Source organism: Haliotis rufescens, unplaced genomic scaffold (genome assembly GCF_023055435.1).
Source record: "Haliotis rufescens isolate VD_foot unplaced genomic scaffold, xgHalRufe1.0.p SCAF_29, whole genome shotgun sequence".
In the NCBI taxonomy this organism is placed as follows: Eukaryota; Metazoa; Mollusca; class Gastropoda; order Lepetellida; family Haliotidae; genus Haliotis; species Haliotis rufescens.
The window spans coordinates 3851676-3872928 of NW_025963990.1; the positions used below are offsets into that span (position 1 = coordinate 3851676).

The 21253-nt window shown below is 38.9% G+C and overlaps 1 protein-coding gene across 11 annotated transcripts in view; it reads left to right on the forward strand.

The window, feature by feature from the left end:
- Nucleotides 1–21253, forward strand: part of LOC124144419 (rap1 GTPase-activating protein 1-like) — a 345341-nt gene that overhangs the window by 215493 nt on the left and 108595 nt on the right. For 10 of the 11 annotated variants that reach the window (XR_007223059.1, XR_007223060.1, XM_048402791.1 and 7 more), the window contains one exon: nucleotides 2073–2105. Coding sequence is in view for 8 of the 11 variants with exons in the window: in XM_048402791.1 (XP_048258748.1) it covers nucleotides 2073–2105 (33 nt within the window). In the remaining 3 variants the exon portion in view is untranslated. Of the gene's footprint in view, nucleotides 1–2072; nucleotides 2106–14419; nucleotides 15261–21253 lie in introns of those variants that run through there. The other variant, XM_048402795.1, reaches the window with a different exon arrangement.

Genomic DNA, 21253 nt, shown 5'->3' on the forward strand with positions numbered 1-21253 from the left:
ACACAAACCCAATTTATAAATGTTGAATTTATCATCAAATGTGTAACTATTGTCAGATAATATTATTTGATAGGCATGTGCTCTGCATCCTTTGGCCTCCTCCATCAGGAGGTGTGAGGTATCTAACCTTTGACCTGCCTTATTAGGAGAGGTTAGTTCACTGACCTGACATCTTGCAAAAAGGTCAACTGATTTACAAACAGATATATACAAACAGATAAATCAAGAATTAAAACAATGAGTTTCTTGTAGATTCTTCTTGATGGCCACCATTATTTCTGAGTGGAGTTATCTGGATTTATGGCCAAGGGGATCAAAACATACAAAAATCATCATGGCATTGTCTGTACATTAATTAAAGTCATGTGTGGCACTGAAACATTAGGCTGTCTTTGGTTAGGCGTATCATGACAGTACAGTGGTATATATCATGACATTGGTACATTGGTATGTCCCATGACATTGGTACAGTGGTATGTATCATGATGTTGGTACAGTGGTATGTATCATGATGTTGGTACAGTGGTATATGTCATCAGTTTGAACTAGTGAGTGAATGAGTGAGGACGCCGCTTTTAGCAAAATTCCAGCAATATTGCAGGGAACACCAGAAATGGGCTTCACACATTGTACCCATGTCGGGAATCGAACCCGGGTCTTCGGCGTGACGAGCGAATGCTTTAACCACGAGGCTACCTGACCAGCCCCAATTTGAACTAACGGACAAAAAACATGATGTTTGAAGGACTTGAAATATATCAATCCTTGTCGTACTCGTTTTCATCATGGTAAACACATGCTCATTTTATGTATTTTGTGAAGTGGACCAGCTTTGAATACACTAACATTCAGAGGAAGCCACGTCAGCCATATTGAAAAAGCTATTGATGGCCATTTCTCAGTCCTTTTTGTTTGAACTGTAATGAAATTTGGTATGTGTAGTCAGTAGTGCAATTCTAACATCAATGTACACCTGGATGTGGGACAGAGGCCTTCGCACAGTAAATATTCTTTGATCGACTTTGAAAGTGGACCATCTAACTTGTTCAGCATGGATCCATAACGACTCAGCTGGACCCTGTTCCCATGTTGACGAGCATCATTCTAGTTAATTAGACTATTAAAAATACATGTTAAAGTGGACCATCGAACTTGAACAGCATGGATCATAACGACTCAGCTGGACCCTGTTCCCATGTTGACGAGCATCGTTCTATTAATCAAACCATTAAAAATATATGTTAAAGTGGACCATCTAACTTGTTCAGCATGGATCCATAACAACTCAGCTGGACCTTGTTCCCATGTTGAAGAGCATCGTTCTAGTAATCAAACTATTAAAAATATATGTTATGTGTTGAAGTGGACCATCTAACTTGAACAGCATGGATCCATAACGACTCAGCTGGACCCTGTTCCCATGTTGACGAGCATCGTTCTAGTAATTAAACTATTAAAAATATATGTTAAAGTGGACCATCTAACTTGTTCAGCATGGATCCATAACGACTCAGCTGGACCCTGCTAAACTACTAAAAATATATGTTAAAGTGGACCATCTAACTTGTTCAGCATGGATCCATAACAACTCAGCTGGACCCTGCTAAACTATTAAAAATATATGTTAAAGTGGACCATCTAACTTGTTCAGCATGGATCCATAACAACTCAGCTGGACCTTGTTCCCATGTTGAAGAGCATCGTTCTAGTAATCAAACTATTAAAAATATATGTTATGTGTTGAAGTGGACCATCTAACTTGAACAGCATGGATCCATAACGACTCAGCTGGACCCTGTTCCCATGTTGACGAGCATCGTTCTAGTAATTAAACTATTAAAAAATATATGTTAAAGTGGACCATCTAACTTGTTCAGCATGGATCCATAACGACTCAGCTGGACCCTGCTAAACTATTAAAAATATATGTTAAAGTGGACCATCTAACTTGTTCAGCATGGATCCATAACGCCTCAGCTGGACCCTGTTCCCATGTTGACGAGCATCGTTCTAGTAATGAAATTATTACAAATTTGATTTGTAAAGGCTAAATGTTTGTTGTTTACTTTCAGATGTGACACGCCCCTTACTCTGAAGAGTTACAGGTAGGTGATCTTCTTCCTCACGATGAGTGGGATGCTTTTTTCTATTTTTGTGTTTTGCATTGCCAACTGACCATTCATTTTAAACGGCGATTCAAACTTAATATGATTCTTGTTATTAAATGATTCTTGTAAAACTGTTCTTAGACACAAAAAACATAAAAGTTAACCTCATTTTTACATTATCGTGTCAGGGCTGTTGTACAAAATCTGCAATTTTTTAGTAAATCATCAGTAGAACAATCTTCTTTGTTTTCGGATGAACTAAATAATTGAAAGGGTTATCAACAGGACTTTGTGAAACACAAAAGTTTAAAAATCTTACCCTCAAGCCATGTCAAGATATTTTTGATTTTATTGATCAGAGGAAGGACAATGAACATCTTGCTTGCCTTCAGTTCGTCCTTATCCTGCTCTAAGCTTTGACAGAATGTATTTTTTGTCAGCTGGTTGTATGATTGATGTGTGATGTCACAGGAGAATGGTGAATATATATGCTTGATGGCTTTGACATAAGTCCATCTCTGCATTTGATAAAAAATTCAACGTCATGGGAATACAGTGTCTTTTGTTGTGGCTTAAAATGGTTTTACTTTCAGGAACTTTTTCTCTTCAGACAAAATGCATATAGTTATGCCCCCTTGTTGTCTTGAGGGTCTTGTTCAGTGCACATGTTCCAATACCATTTGTAACACAAGTTTTATTGAGATGAAAAGGATTGCATGTAATGTAGAAGTTGATTTCTAATGAACAGATATCTAGCTGATAAATTTCCAAAATGATAAATGACTCAGGAGATTTAAAATAATTCTCTTTGGTCTGAATAATTAAGAGCAGCAAGAACTGATATCAAGACTGATTAATTTCCAAAATGAGAAATGGCTCAATTTGGTTTCGATAATTAAAGGCAACAACAACCTCACCATAATCATGAAAAATTTTCTTTTATAATTCTGACTATATCATAGGTGTTAATGAATCACTATCAAATAATGATGATACCAGGTGTTCGCGAAAAGGTGTACATACTCCGCCCCACTGGTGGCATGCATCACAAACACATGCAAAGGCAAGGCAAGTGTTCACTGGAACAAGCATGGGAACATGTGGTACAAGTCAAAATAAGAAATTGCATCATACATCATGGTCCGCCAAATTTGGAAATGCGTACCATAAACCGTTTGGAAAGGCCTTGAATTCTGTAACACTGATCAAACAATTATTAAGAGTTGTGTGAAATCCTTGTAGAATGTCCATGCTTGGTTGTAATGTAGACACCAAAGGCAGAATCTGCTGGAATATAATTTGACATATAGGGAAAAGTTGACTATTGGAAAGTTGAAGTCATCACTCTTGTCGTCTTTGAGATAGTTTTTGTCATGCTGAATCTTATTGCATACATTTAATTATGAAATAGGTGATTTTGCTGCTTTCCTTTAAAAAAGCAAAATGTTAAACTTCTATTTTGTATGAATTATTGTAAATTCTATAAATCAATGATGTGAATAAGATTAATTGTTTGATAGGCATTATTTAGAAGTTGACGGATGACAAAGTAGACACAATTTATGGATAATAACTTCTTAAAGGCAACGTTTCAGTATAGATAAAAGTTGTTATCCATAAATTGTGTCTACTTTGTGAAAAAGATTGTTTTATTGAGATGATTTTTAAAACTTAAACATGCACATACGGGAACCAACAAACTTCAAGTATGTTTGACCAGAACCAACATGTTACATTGGAGGCCCTAAATATTGACTTAGTATCTATGACATTGTTGAAACAAATTGTCACTGCGTTAAGAGGTTTCGTGTATACTAGTAGCCTTTCTTCATACAAAATGTCATGTATCTGCAATATATGATATTGTTGTCAGACAGCTGACTTGTTGCAGGTCTGGTGATGTGTAATTTCACATAGACATATTGACACCTTCGTGTATAAGACAGCTTCGCCAATATAGAATTAAAATAAATTTCTTTGAAGTTGATTAGGAATTATACAAAGACATGTTTTGGGTCTGTATCTTTTAATCTCTTCTGCGGACGTCAATACAGTTATGACCATCTACATATTTCTTTGTCAGTTGGACTATGGATACATAAATATGTCTTGTCTGTTTGCTTTGTTGTATTATTTATACATAGGACTTATATCAACAATGTTTTATGCTTGCTATGAGGTATGTTTTGTATTCATTTATGTATAAAAGAAACTCTGTCCTTTGAAGAGAATAGGGAGAGATTTGTAGATACTCATCTAGACAATCATAGTATGTGTGATGAAATATTCATTCTTCTAAAGTCAGTTTTTGCTGTTGTTCGTGGAAAGAAAGAAAACTTGGTAATGGAATAATAATACATCTGTTCAGAAGTTGTCATTTATGAAAACAAGGTCTGTCAATGCTTTGTTATACCCCCGACCTTTTAGCTCGGGGGTATATAGTTATACCAAGGTTCCGTCCGTCCATCTGTCCGGCTGTCCGTCTGAAAACTTTGTCTGTGTGATATCTCTTAAACTATTCAGTGGATTCATCTCAAACTTAGTACATATAATCTGTGTCAAATGGAGGGGTGCACTCAAAAGAAAATTATTATTTTTATTAATTTTCCATTTTTTTATGAATTTCTCAAACCCTAACCCTATCCATTATTTTATTTGAAACTAATGACACACTAGGCGGGTCGGGGGTATTAGTGAGCCATGCTCACTTTTGCCCTTGTTTTTTCAACTGAATTAGAATTTAGATTACCATTGCCAAAGGACTTAATGTTCGCCCATTATATACCGTATGTCATATGAATGTATTGTTGGATACCCAGAAGGAGCCATTACTGAAACAGAAACTCCTACGCCCCCACATGGTTTGAGATTATGGAATGTATCCTTATGTAAATAAGCTATCATACGTGTTCATCATTGCAAGTAAATACATGTACATATGGCCGATGTTCCCTCAGGGCTTATTCTCCATGGGGACTTAATGAAGCTCTTTAATGTCAAATGTTCCCAGTCTACACCAGCTGCAGAGTCTGGAAAATGTAATTACAAAATAACTGAAATTATTTATCTTGTAGGCCAAAGTAAATTCCATTGGTATTTACAAACTGTGGGAGGTGGGAGGTAGTTTATTTTGTAAGACACATTGATATTGATGTGATTCACATGATGTTTTGTTTGTTTGTTTCTTGTTTAACGCCTCACTCAGCAATATTCCAGCTATCTGTAAATAATCGAGTCTGAACCGGGCAATCAAGTGATTGACATCACAAGCACCGATCCACGTAATTGGTATATGATGACATGCATCAACAAAATCAGCGAGCCTGACCACCCGATCCTGTTAGTTGTCTCTTATGGCAAGCATAGTCGCTTTTTACGACAATCATGGGTTGCTGAAGACTTATTCTACCCCGGATCTTCACGGGTCTCTGGGTAGGACTATCACAGTGTATTTCACACAGTAATTTTCATCATTGGTAGTTAGGGACCATAAAATCATGTGGGGTGGGTTGTTTGACATAGTGACAGACAGGGATGAAAAGCTTTTAATGAATTTCTTTCGGCCTTAGCGAATGACGGAATTGTTTCCTTGTTCCTGTCGTGTTGGTCTGTATCGTTGCGTTTCCTTGCTGTCCCAGCTCTGCATGCATCTGAATGTGCAAATTATGGAAATAAGATTGGCATTATATACTTGTTATGCAAATACCACACTCTGTTTTATGTTTTCTAGAGTATAACAGGATGTAATATCTGTGGAAGTAGGCATATCGTCTTGATCAGCAGGTCAACAGAAATGCAAACACACTCTCAGTCTGTGACTATGGTTTTGCATGTTCTGTTTAATGATATGAGAAGATATGTGTGTAAAGCATCAGTATGTAGACTACATCAGTCGCAGTGATAGCTTTTGTTGGGGCAGGACATTTGTTTACATAAAAACACCGCTTATATATACTGTGGTGAATATTGATTTCTGGCAATCGTTGGCCATATGGCAATCGTTTGACATATGGCAGTCGAAGTACACACAAAGCGTGTCTGTTTTTATGTGATTCTCACAGTTGCTTGGAAGGTCAAGGCAGTTGGAGGTGTTTTGTGAAGAAAGTATATTCATCTTTACAAATCTTCAAGTAGAAATTTCCAAAATACCATCTTATATAAACGTGAAAACACTGAATACATACAGATGTCCTCCGTCAAGTTTGTAGCCCTCTGGATCTCCATCATCTTCCATGAGTGAGTGAGTGAGTGAGTGAGTGAGTGAGTTGGGTTTAATGCCGCTTTTAACAGTATTCCAGTTATATCGCGGCATGTCAGCTTATGTGGGAGGAAAGCCTGCAGTGATGCAGGTCTCAGACCTTTACCACTTCGATGAAACCCACGAGCACGGGTATGGTGCTGACAAACCTAGAACCTAGAACCGGGATTCAAACCCACAATCATAGGTTTCTGGCGGGCCCAAGGGACGCAACTCTGCACAGCGACTCGCGGCGCCTTAGACGACTGGGCCACCCGTACCCCCTCATCTTCCATGAACATTTACACGGCAGCCATATTGAAAAACCCGTTTTAGGTTTGGACACAGTGAAGTAAAATTGTAAAATACATCTTCAAAAAATATTTTCTTTGAATGCTAATCAGCTATGAAGAATTTTGAAGACATATGATGAATTAATATAACAGATGAATAATAATTGCATATATTATTAATGCGATCAGTGCTATATGGAATCCAGTTTCAATTAGGCACCAACTGTTGCAATATCGAGTAATGACTGCTCCCTATCATATCACAATAATCCAGTACAATAACTGATCCCTGTACATCCGGTCTTTTTTAAGATCATGGCCTCCGAGAGTAAATGTGTCAAGTCAGACCTGCTTCTTGTTTATCTGTAATTAGTGTTTGGATAAAACGGAAAATTGAAACACCCACGACCTACGCTTGTCGTAAGAGACAACCAAATGGACTGGGTTGGTGGGGTGTAATCATACCCCAATGGATTGGATCGTTCCTCACAATATCACTCACTGGTTTGACTGGTCCTGACTAGATTATTCATAGGCCGCAGTCACAGAGATAGAATATTGCTTCGTGTGGAGGTAAAAATTAAACAAACAACAGCATATGTGAACTATTAGTTTTAATTTAGACCAAACTCCTGCACCAGGTGAGCTACAGTGCCCTATAACGGCACTGTTTCATTAATTTAATGCTTTGTGGTTATCTTTGTTTTATGGTACACATTTCCAAATTTAGAGGACCATGTCTTTACTACCATAGAGGACATTTTGAAGTTGGTATAGCCACTTATAGAGACCAATGCTGCTTCTAAATTGTCAATATCTTTTCAAATTTGATAAAGAGTAATTTATCTCTAATCATAAAAAACAAAAGATTTGATAGAATAAATTTAAAAACCCCATCATCTTACTGTTGGGGAGATGGATGTTTCCTTAATATCCCAGACTGAGGTATTTGATGTCATAAGGGTCCTCAATGTTGCTACATAACGACACATACTCTCTGTAATAGCCAAGGTTAGGCAACTCCTGATAATCTTTATCGATTTCATAACTTCAAACTCATCCATATTGGCCCTTGGTGGGTGATTAATTTACACTGGCAACGAAAGAATTACTGGCCCATTTTACCCTTGACTTGGCTCCCACAGGGAATCCAATTTCTGATTATCAGGACAAGACTTTTCTCCCTTTATGTTCGAGATTATTCTGAGGAAGGCTGAAAAGAATTTTATCAGAGATGGTGGTAAATGTCCATGTTCAGGGCTGATGTAGAAGACAAAATGGCCCTTCATATGGATGGTTATAATATCTTTTGAAGATGGTGTAGAATTGTGTTTTTTAAGGTAAATATATGTTTCTCAAAACAAGTTAAAGAACACCTACAATTGGAAGGCTCTGTGTTACATTCGGTGTCTGAAATTACTGCCTGCCCACCTGCCCGTAACTGGTAACTTTTCTGTCGGGCTGCATGAAAGTTTCCTCCACCTGCCTGACTGTCTGACAGATAATTTTAACACTGTTTACATATTCAGCTTAATTCCTTTGTCGGGCCGTTAATGGAAGACCTCGGGCTTCTGCAATTGATAATGCCCTGAAAAGTAGCGTTACCCTTATATGAAAAATATCTGTTTTCTTATATGTTATTGATATGTGGTCGCTCACAGACATGTTTTGTGTCAGTGCACAATAGAAACTCTATAAGCTTTGTGCAGATGGGTAAGTGCCTTGTCAAAGGCCTAGTTTCATTTTCATACATAAATATATAAGCAAAATTGTACCGGATTACGGTTGCTTAATTGATTTCTATCTTTAGGTTTTGTTTCAGTTTAGCGTTGCAATATTCCAGCTATAAGATGACAATCGGTAAATAAAGTTGATTGGTTGGTTTGTTGTTTAACGCCACACTCAGCAATATTCCAGCTCTATGACGACAGTCTGTTAATAATCGAGTCTGGACCAGACAATCCAGTGATTAATATCATGATCATCGATCCACGTAATTTGGATCGCTGACATGCATCAACCAAGTCAGCAAGCCTGACCACCCGATCCAGTTAGTTGCCTCTTACGACAAGCACAGTTGCCTTTTACGGCAAGCATGGGTTGCTGAAGACCTATTCTAACCAGGTTCTTCACGGGTCCTGTAAATAAAGTTTGGATCAGCCAATCCAGTGATGGACATTATGAACATCAAATGGGATATGATGACATGCAGTCAACCAGGTCACAGCCTCACCACCTAGGCCTGATCCATTTAGTCACCACTTACAAAAAGCATAGGTTGCTAGGGGCGTATATTCTTACCCAGGATCCAAACTGGTTTGATCGGTGGTACTTGTTGTTACCCTGCCTGTGCTCAGCGTTAAGGGTAATTGTCCATTTATGAATATATTACATTTAGTTCCAGGAAACTGGAAAGTTCATCCGTAGAAGTTTTGACCTATGAGAATTGAGAGACTGGTTATTGCAGCAGACCTATTTAATTTAATTCATACTCGCAAGTGCTAGTCTAGTGGTTAAGGCGTTAGCTTGTCATGCCGAAGATCTGGGTTCGATTCCCCACATAGGTACACTGTGTTTTAACCCATTTCTGGTGTCCCCAGCCATGATATTCTTGGAATATTGATAAAAGCAGCGTAAAACTATACTCACTCACTCATGCTGGCAAATCGGGTGAAATGTTAATCTTTCCTTACACCAAAGTATGGCCTATCGTAGGATATGGTGCACTTTTTGTTCCTGATCACAGCTAGAATGAGAAAAAGAATGGCTGTTTTAAGAGATGCATTACATTTTATTTTTTCTTATTGTTGAAACTTGGTAATAAATGGTATATCCTTTGTAAAGATCAAAAGTGACCTTTGGACCAGAGCTGATGATAGATCCAAGTTCCACCAATCAGAAACAAGCTGTATTGGACCAGTGGCAAGACTGGTGAGGTTTCAAATCTAATTTGAATGGTTATTGCTTGACTGAAATTACACAACCAGAAAGTTTGCTCAAATGATAGATGTGATATCTGTTAATGAAATCTTTATTGCATTTCATAATGACTTCCTTTTCTAATTCACTGCTAACTTGGTTCTTTTTGAGACTTAATAGCCTTAGATGGTCAATCAGTCTTTTGAAGTTTTCATCCTACACTGGCAATACTCTACTGATTCTGTAGATGGTTGTCTTTTGAGAAATAGGTCTACGTAATGGTGGTGTTTTGGCCGACTCCAATTCCATCTTGAAGTACATTTTAAGTTGGTTATTTTTGCGCTCCCGCGAACAATAACCATCACATGTGTTTTGGTACAATGGAGAAGCTCTATGCAGCTAATCAGTCTTTGATTCAGTATATGTTCTGAATTGAATTCATTTTTTCAAAGAACTCTCCTCCATTTGTTGGATTAAAGTTGTAATTTGTTTGGTCGAGCAGATTCAAAATGGCCATTACTTGTATTGGATTGGGATATAAAATATACAGGACAAAATTTAAGAACTTCATCTGAGAAAAAAATCAACATGGAAGGTTTTGCGAAGATACGGTTTAATGAAGATTTTGTTTGACCTGTGATCGAGATCCGCACATTACACTATAACTAAAAAATATTCTAAAAAAATTGCACTATAATAGATGAACCATTTAAAACATGTTTAGCTACTTTCTGAACTATAGGACACTTTATAAATTATGGCAAAAATACTTAAATTCTGTTAAATTTTCTAAACTAACCAATGATGGAACTTCAACTATTTCACAACTGCTGGGGGTAGAATAGGTCCTCAGCAACCCGTGCGTGCTGTAAAAGGCGACTATGCTTGTCATAAGAGGTGACTAACGGGATCTGGTGGTCAGGCTGGCTGACTTGGTTGATGCATGTCGTCGATCCCAATTGCATAGATCGATGCTCATGTTGTCAATCACTGGATAGTCTGGTCCAGACTCGATTATTCACAGACTGCCGTCATATAGCTGGAATATTGCTGAGTGCGGCGTAAAACAACAAACAAACAAACTGCTGAATTAATGCAATGTTGTGGAACTTGTGCATTGTTGATGAACGACTGTTGGAAGATTATTGAAGATCTTCACAATAGCCATTAACTCTTGGTATTCAATTTCCTTTATAAAGCAGAATAAATATGATCTGAGACAGATTGTCATTGTGTGGAAGGAATACCTCTTTCAAAAAAGGTCAGAATGTTACATTCTTTTCGATGTAAGAAGTATGACATATGTAATCTCTGTGGCTGAATGTAAGCAGCTTGTCTCACTGTTCCAATCAGGCTTGGTAATAGATACAGGACAGACCCTGCAGGCTATTGAATAGCTTGCTCACAATCTCATTGGCTGCATAAATATCAAGGCTGTGATCATGGCCCAATTCTAACCCAATTCCCGGGGGATGAGCCCTTGACTGTAACACAGATTTCTCACTGTCCACCAGGAACCTTGTGACAAGACATTACTTGATGAATGTTCACAGAAACACTCGCTGGTCTTACTGTCTGCGAGTGTTGCTGTATGAGAAGGCTCCACAAGAGTGTGTGAGTGAGTGAGTGAGTCGGGTTTAATTCGGGCAGGCCTTCGTGTTTGCCACTCAGTGTTTGTTTGTTAGTTTGTTGTTTAATGCCGCATTCAGCAATATTGTATCAATATGACAACAGTCTGTAAGTAATCGAGTCTGGACCAGACAATCCAGTGATTGACATCATGAGCATCTTTCCACCCAATTGGGATGCGATGACATGCATCAACCAAGTCAGCGAGCCTGACCACCCAATCACGTTAGTCACCTCTTGAGACAAGCATTGTCGCCTTTGAGGGCCAGTGTGGGTTGCTGAAGATCTATTCTACCCCGGATTTTCACGGGTGGACATTCAACGAGATGGTTTAGCTCTCATAGAGAAATGGGTTTGACAGTATTTCAGTTATGTCATGGCGTGTGTCTTGGTGTTGGAAGAATGCCAGACGTTTACAACTTTGGGTGTGGGGTGTCCATAATTAATTGCCCATAATTAAGGGTGCATATAACACACGCGTGCGTATTATACATGAATAAATAAGTCTTGTGTACATTGATCAGTCAGAAGGGGTGCTAATTGGGATTGTTCACTAGCCAATATCTTAGCAAATATCGCCATGCGCTTATTAGAGTGGGGCGCTTATTACGTTGAATACAGTACCTATTATTTCTGAAACCTTTGGAGCTCCGCTTTAAAAAAAACCCCACTGATCACAACCTCATCCTAGAAAACCAAAATTGTGGAATGACGTCAATAATCTTCAGCTGTAACATTATATCTAGTGGGACGTCATTCTGACCTTTCGTCAAAATAAAATTTGAATGACGTCAACAATTCGTCCGGTGACACAAACAATATACTGGTGCACGTGAAGTGATATTTGTAATTTTTTGGTTTAAATATGGGTAAAAAACAAGCTGGTCTTGTGTGTGTGGTCTGCATATGGTCAGACATATAGAGTAAGGCTCAGCTGATGGATGCACAGGTCTTTTGTCCAAGATCAAAGATAACACATTTGGCACATGTCCAGCTAGTAGAAGCATCCTTGAAGGACTCATTACGTCTTTATGTGTGTTTTGTCTGATGTTATTGAACACAGAATGCACACATGGCCAAACACTTTCTTCTCCAACACTAAGCTGAATGATGACGTTATGTTGATGTCCGCAGCCAGTTCAATTCCGAGCGTGAGTTGTCCCTTATGACTGACTGGGTGTAATCTAATTCTGGTAAATTTTGAAAAATCAATACTTTTGGGTTTACTTATAACAGGATCCTCACATCAACAACTGGCATATTGTGTAAGCACCATCATGGCTGCCGACCTTCCTCAGAACTGTTTTGACAAACATTATTCCAACCAGTAGCAGAATATTCATTAGTGGCCATTTCAAAATGAGATGGTTACTGTCATAGAATGAGAAATTGGCTGGCGTACCGTTTTTGCCTTGTGTGGCAATTTGGTCGTGGTTACATCCAAGTCATATGACATTGTGGACATTGTCGGGAAGGTCTGGTCATTGTGTAAGCGGCTAGAAAAAGGCTGAATTCTTGGTAATTGCATCCCAAAAGCTGCAGATTTTCTGTGGGAATTTGTGCCATGCATTGAAGGTGAAGCGAAGATTTCGGGATTTTGTCAGCAAAAAATATATTCCAATTTCAATTTCAAGTTCAGTTTCGGTGGGCCTGGTGACTTTGAATTGGCAATGTGACAAGGTCCTTGATTGTTGTATTATTACATCAGGAATGGATTCACTTCGTGTTGGACCATTAATCCAAGTGGTAGACATTTCAGGAACTGATATAACCCTTTTCGAGATTCTTATCTTTGCTGTTCAGTTATCTTGTGGTCATCATGCTGCCAAATAGGAGCCATGTAAGCTGACACTTATGAGAATATATTTCGATAAACTGTTTCGGATGTGATGCATTAGGACCCTGAAGCCTTAAAGGTATTCAAGAGGAATTGTGTCAATAATTTTTAACGAGAAGAGGTATTTGGAATCTGTATAACCAGTGGATCTGTATTTATTTAACGTGGAACTGATCTTTTTGAATTGTGTTGTATATCATTTGTGTCTGAATATTTTGGAGTTTTAACTCTGTCAGATTCGCATCAAGAAGGATTGGACGAAGAGATAGGGAGAAGGGACTAGCATTGACTCTCATTGTTGAAAATGTTTTTATGGTGTCAAATCATCATTGACCTTGAAGTTAGTGATTGAGCTTCACACCACTTGGAAGTGGTTATCAGTTTTATCAGTGTGTCGGCCAAGCCAAGGTGACACAGGCTATTGACCCTTGCCACAGTGAAACCCATGAACATGGGATTCAAACCCATAGCCAGGGAGACAACAAGTATCTGTACTGTGATATAGAATTCTACCTGGGTACAGTGATCCAGCTTGTGAATCTGTTAGTGGTTTAACTCTATGCCACTTGTGGAGACAGTGAAGAAAGACCTTTGACATTTCGACTTCTGTCACTCTGCATCAAATGTGTCTTTGCCTATAGGAATAAGACGGAAACAGTGTCTCTATAATTGCTGCATATTAAGGCACCAGCGATAGATGTTTCATCCTGCAAGGCCTACTTGAGAAAACGGTGATCAAGAGTACGGGAGAATGAAGATTTAGTTCAATGGAGCATCTTCAATATTGTTTATGTCAATCAATGAAAAGAGAAAAAGTTTGTTTTCACTAGGTTTGCTGAATATAACTCAATGCCAGATATAAACTGAAAAGATGCTGACAAAAATATTGATTCGCCTCAGCTGAATGTAATTTCATATTGATTGATTTTTTTTATATAAAAATAGAAATAGACTTGAAAAATCTAACTCTAAGACTATTGGTATGTTTTAGAAGAGAAATGAGAAGTTAAGGACCCATAAGCACTACTTGCTGAATTGAAGCATGGATAACGGATCACATTTTGGGTCATGTGATCATTTAATTCACTACTCTCGGTATTTACATCCTTTTGATTAATTATTTTTAATTATTTTTTAGAGAGAAATAACAGGACCCTCTTTAAAAGGATTCTTTGGAGTGTAATTAATTTTAATCAAATAAATATTTTTAAAAAATCTATGCAATCATTGATGTTTATAACGAATGTGTTGAGTTATCCTAACATCACTGCCCCAAATCAACCATTCCATGACCTCATACACTCTATGTACTCTCTTAGCGTATCAAAACTACCCATGGTCTGTTTACATTGAAGTCTTTGATGATTGGGATGATTAATTATGAATTGTGGTTTAGAGGGCAAGAGGGAGTATTGAGAATTAGTTAGCTGAAGCCGATGCAAGTTTTGACGTAGTAGACTTGTCACCGGGAAGAGAACTTGCATTGTGAATCACAGGAGAGGAGCCCCTGGTGCCACTGATACGATACGTCGGAATTTGACAGCAGTTGTGAGGAGGGCCACTGCTACCGTCGTTTGGCTGCCGATTTTGATTTCCAAACGGTTGAGGAATTATTACCCAGCAAGGGTTGTTACTTAGAACACTACCATCTGACTTGCAGACCCAATTTAATTCACACGTGATTGAACGAAGAAATCAATTTTGGGCGCCCCTCTGCAGCTCAGTGTGTGGAAGTTGGGGGTCTTGTTTGTGACCCTGTTCCGATTCACTCTCCTTCACTCCTGATTCTGTGCTGGAATGCGCTTGGTGTTTTGGTATGGGGATGCTGTCCGTTTCCCCTGAATGAAATCATGTGATCGAAGCAATTCTGTATCTTGTCAGCTTACGGGGATCAACATTCTTCAATACTCAGATGGGAGGGGTATGATTACATTTGGAGACTGCGTAATCGGAAAAGCGAGCGAATTGTCAAAGTACGTTTTGGTTATTGCACCGAATTGAGTGACTCATGGCCTGGAAAGAGGGACTAGCTTTCTGTGACTTTGGACTGAACATTTCTGTTTTAATGCACTGGTATTAGAAGACTATTGTGTGGCATCAAAGATGGAGAGGGTTATTCCAGGATCCCAGAGCTGTCGGAACTTCCGCGACTCTCCCAACGCTGAGGTAACATTGTCACAGAAATACCGAAGATGGAATTCTTGCATCACGTTCAGTGCTCGCAAAAGGCGAGAAAGGTAGGATCATTGTAAATTGTAATATCTGATATTGTGCATGTCTTGCTGATGAGCTATGGAGTGTCGGAATGCATGGGGGGCTGTGACAGTAAGGCAGTTCTAATTGTGCAGCCTCCCCAGAGAAATGTTGCAAATTGCATTAATTTAGACATTTTTACAAAATGCTTGCAGATATGAGCCAATCGATGGCAACATGCCAGCAGATGAGATTTCAGCTGCTTTTTTTTCCTCCGTGTATGAATGGATGAGCAAGTCCACCAGTGTATCAAGTTGGTGATTTTGTGACCCGGTATGATCGGAGTATGTGGAGTATGAGTGGCTCATCTGTATGTCTAAGTCCATTTCCAGCCCAGGTTCGGAAGCAGCATGATAATGGTAGCCTTTTAAGACCCACTCTTTCTTGACAGAAGTGAAGACGTTTCCTTCTGTTTTAATTGTTGTATTGTTTGGCTTTGATACAAGACACCATAATTGGTTCTCAGATGCTGAATTGCCGAGATGAAATTTCAGATGCCTACTTTTAAAAAATATACTTGAATTATCAGAGCACAATTGCTATGGGGAGTTTTTTCATTTAAGGGAGTTGTAGTTTTGTTACAAAGCACAGTACAGAAAGAAATCCAGAAAATGTGAAAAAAGAAATTGAGTTATTTTACAAATGATTACAAAATTGCGAAACTCATCTCTGTGCGTGATTCAGGTTTGAATTTGTTGCAGAAATTCTAAACAGCACGCAATTCTAAAAAGAAATTCAATTTTGAACCTCATTAATACAAAACTAAGCCCCTGTCCCCCTCCCACAATGCATTGCCTGAAGGATGTATCGTGTATTTAGTTAGCGGAGCCTTGTCTCCTTGTTCCCGCTCTACCGTGGCTCCACTTGGCTCCCTCACACTCCCTGGCTACACTGTCTTGTAGATCGATCGTCCTGTCAAGTCTAAGTGATTATGTTTTAGGAAAATGCCATTGTGCAAACTAGTTTATTTTCTGGACGTCTGATCTCTTCGGGCCAATTGAATGTCTCAAAACGAGGAATGAGGCTTGTTCCTCGAGATTGTTCCTCAGTAGCCTAATTAAACCCTTTAAACCATCTCATGTTCTTATACAGATAATGAAAAACTACCATTAACTTTTAGAAAAATGTACTTTTGATATGAAACTGACCGTTTTAGTATGACCCTTTGAAACTCAAAGAAACTCATTTTAACAAGTTTACTTTTCAGTGGACTGCTCCGTCGGCCCAAATTTCAGCAACTTCATTTTATTTTGTCAGCCCAATTTGATTATTTGGATTTTTATTTTTAAATAATTGAATGTATAATGTGATATATTTTTGGGGGTGATTTTCTGTTCTTTGTTGAGATTGCTTTGTTGCCAAACACGATCGATTTGATTTTTTATGATAAAACTACAGAAAATTTAAAGACTTATATCTAGATTTGGAGGCATTTGTGGTATCCAAGTTTTGTCATTCAAGTTGATGTGAAGTTTGATGGTTAATGGTGATCTTGTTTATGTACGATTTTCAAAAAGCTTCTCCCGACACTCGGTTGTGTTTACTGTTTGAAACTGAAATACCAGCACATTGCGGCTATCTATAGTCAGGGTGGAGCTTTAATATCTTCCTATTAACTGTAATGAATTAGTTTCTTATACATTAATATTTAGTCTGTTTTATCCACCAGGATGTGGCCGTTGTAATTTCAAATCTCAGATGTATTATTGTCTGTCTATTATCCCTGCTTTGTGAAGTTCTTAGTGTTTGCAAGGGTAAGATATATCTTAACTCCATTCAAACATAACAAGAGAGCATCCTGTTTTTTTAAATGATACAGGAGGGGTGTAACAATAGAGCATCATGCTACAGTTGTGACATGTGATGCATGCATACCTTCATGCCTGCTTCACGTTTGGCTCTCTTCACGTTTGTCCCTCTTCACGTTTGGCTCTCTTCACGTTTGGCTCTCTTCATGTTTGTCCCTCTTCATGTTTGTCCCTCTTCATGTTTGTCCCTCTTCACGTTTGGCTCTCTTCACGTTTGTCCCTCTTCACGTTTGTCCCTCTTCACATTTGGCCTTCTTCATGTTTGTCCCTCCTCACATTTGTCCCTCTTCACATTTGGCCTTCTTCACGTTTGGCCTCCTTCACGTTTGGCCCTCTTCATGTTTGGCCCTCTTCGTGTTTGGCCTTCTTCACATTTGGCCCTCTTCACGTTTGGCCCTCTTCACGTTTGGCCTCCTTCATGTTTGGCCCTCTTCACGTTTGGCTCTCTTCACGTTTGGCCTTCTTTATGTTTGGCCCTCTTCACGTTTGGCTCTCTTCACGTTTGTCCCTCTTCACGTTTGGCTCTCTTCATGTTTGTCCCTCTTCATGTTTGTCCCTCTTCATGTTTGGCTCTCTTCACGTTTGGCTCTCTTCATGTTTGTCCCTCTTCACGTTTGTCCCTCTTCACATTTGGCCTTCTTCATGTTTGTCCCTCTTCACATTTGTCCCTCTTCACATTTGGCCTTCTTCACGTTTGGCCTCCTTCACGTTTGGCCCTCTTCATGTTTGGCCCTCTTCACGTTTGGCCTTCTTCACATTTGGCCCTCTTCACGTTTGGCCCTCTTCACGTTTGGCCTCCTTCATGTTTGGCCCTCTTCACGTTTGGCCTTCTTCACGTTTGGCCTTCTTTATGTTTGGCCCTCTTCATGTTTGGCCCTCTTCATGTTTGGCCTTCTTCACGTTTGGCCTTCTTTATGTTTGGCCCTCTTCACGTTTGGCCTCCTTCATGTTTGGCCCTCTTCATGTTTGGCCCTCTTCATGTTTGGCCCTCTTCACGTTTGGCCCTCTTCATGTTTGGCCTCCTTCACGTTTGGGCTGCTTCATGTTTGGCCTTCCATGGATATTAAACCATCAAGATATGATAATATGCTTGTGTTTGGATATTTTAAGCATTGACCTATGACCTCATTATTTCTGGCTTTAAAAGGATAATTATGGAGGGTCCAAGGAGGTTCGATTCATGAATGTCAAAACCAAATTTGTTTGACTCACAAGTTATGATGTGTATCAATCTATCCGTTAACGATTCCCCTAATTACAGAGAAACAATGTCTCAGTTTCGCACATGGCGCTAATTACGGTATCTGGAACAAGACAGAACATAAGACCAGACTATGGAGCCAAGCTCCTATCAACTCGAACGTGTTGAAGAACCGTGTGAGAAGAAAACGGAACAATGTTTTTTAATGAGTACAGACTTCTATCAAATGTGTCCTTCTTTTTCTAACCCCATGGGGATTCCAGGTCAGAAAGGGTTACCAGAATCCCATCCTTGTGGTTAGGCTTTGTGACTTGGCGAATTGCTTGTCATCTTTTCCCAATGATTACGTTATCAATTATTTTTTATGTTTTGTTTAACGTCGCAATCAGCAGTGATCTAAGTGGATGAGTCAGCCAATACATAATCATGTCTAGACCAGACAATCCAGTGGTTGACATTGTGAGCATTGATCCATGTAATTGGAATATGGTGACATCAATGACTGGTTTGACTAGACACATTTCTCATACTGTGGGAGGCTATAGTCATCACCTAGACTGTCTGTCCATCCGTCCATCTTCTGTCCATCTGTATTTTGTTTCCGGAGCATAACTTGAAAACCATGGAAAAGTTATTTAACCAGGCGCTGAAGTGGTGCCTTTTGCTATTTAGAATTTTTTATTGTTTTGTTTCCATGGCAAGTTCCATTCCAAGTTTGACTTTGACTCTGTTCATGCTGGTGTGTGTACCTGACACAATACAAAGTTCCAAATCCTAGCTCCATGGTATTGTTTTGATAGCTCAGTAACTTCTCTTGTATATGGACGGACACATCAGGTAGAAATTCTCTCATCAAGTTGAACTTACAGTGACAGTCAGATGATTTGTTCTTTCGAATTTGTTGGTTGGTTGGTTTGTTGTTTAACGCCACACTCAGCAATATTCCAGCTATATGACGGCGGTCTGTAAATAATCGAGTCTGGACCAGACAATCCAGTGATTGATGTCATGAGCATCGATCCACGCAATTGGGATCAATGACATGCATCAACCAAGTCAGCGAACCTGACCACCCGATCCCGTTAGTCGCATCTTACGACAAGCATAGTCGCCTTTTGCGGCAAGCATGGGTTGCTGAAGACCTATTCTACCCCGGATCTTCACGGGTCTTTGAATTTGTAGCAGCTGGGGGGAATTGTCATCTTCTGATGACACTTGTCTTGAGGATGCTATGATATTGATGGAATATTGCTGAATCTGAAGGAATAACCACCATTCACTCATTTGAATGACAGCAGTTTTTGTGATTCAATGTATTATGTAAGTCATGTCTAAACAGGTCGGTGACATGATTCCATTTCTCAAAGTGCGACACTGCATTCTTCATGTTTCCAATGAAAATTCTTTCATTGCTTGATCTGTATTCCGTTCACAGGTCCCGGTAATCTAATAGGTGGGCAGGTTGCCGCGAGTAACAGCCGGCTTGATCAGAATTCACTTCTGCATCACTGGGATAATTCCGCATTTGCATGGAAATCGAGCAATTAAAACTTTTGGGAGAAGATCAATGCGAATAGTTGCCTATTCTTCTGAGGTTGTTGGGCCATTGCATGGGCGTCAGTTCGTGCCAAGAGCTTGTGGAGATATCGTAATTGTTCTGGTTTTGGAACTAAACCAGGGTAATTGGACCACTGATATATCCCATGATGCCATCTCATGTACGATTTGTATTCAAATTGTCCAATTAGGAAGCTTCTTGAGGTCGGATATGAAATTCGTCCTTCGGTCTTCATGGGTGGAAATGTGTGCCCTTGTTAGCAAAAGCTTAAATGCTCGATTATGTTTGCGCTAACACTCCAGGGATCAAGATTTGGCTGGAATAATCATTTGGAGGAACCTCCGAGGTCCAAAGAAATATTTCTGTTGACCAAGGCATTCTGATTCTCATACGTTTATTTGAATATACAATTTTCGTACAGAAACCAATTAAATATCTCCTCACAGCTTGGCTTGATACACAAATAGAGTTTAATTCTTCAAATTTGAATTTCTTCTTCTAAACCTTTGAAAATGTTTTTCTCTATAGCTGCTTGGTTGATATGGAATTGGAAATATTTTATTAAAGAGGAATTGATTCCTTTGTGCGAGTGATCTTTCAACAAAATCTTCAGATTTCATTTTGTGACTTTATTTTGTCCAACTGTCGCAATCTGGGCCTTTAGCCATGCACAGACAGTCTGAGGGTATAGTGACTTTTGGTGATCATGGCGGGAGGAGAGTAAAGAGTATATCCTTTGAACTCATCTCGGCAAATACGTTGATGTTTGCTGGGACTGCTGCTGTAGAAAGTCATTTTCTTTGGTCTATAACCAGCACATATTCCAAATGGTTACGACTGCAATTTGATAAAAAGATAATTACTGCGTCACCTATATGATCTGCCGTCATTAATCACGCGTAAAGACAGTGTGGAGAGAATAATTGTGCTATTAAACTTGATTAACAATGTCTGTGCAAGATTATCTTTTCCAGTAATAAGAAGATAAAACATCTCACATGTTTTTGTTGGAAAATAACCACTGGAGCATCGTGTCAGACGAAGCGGATTTTTCTTGTCTTTCTTGTTAAAAAATAGCTTCACATGGAGAAATGGAGAGGCAAAATTATGTCTTCTGCTTCAAAAAACATCAAGATGACATCATGTTTGCTAAAAGAAATTGTGCTGGAAAAATATTCTTTAAAAACATATAATAGAGATATTGGTGCTTTTAGTTTGGAAGGGTAAGATATATCTAGACTCCATAGAAATGTTACAAGGGAGCTCATGTTTTAGAAAATATTACAATGGAGCATCATGCTACAGTTGTGACTTTTGATGCATGCCTTCATTTCATTCAATTTCATCATGGCCGTTGGCTGTATCGATTCAACTGTAAACGTGTGTACAAAGACGTTAAATCATCCTATT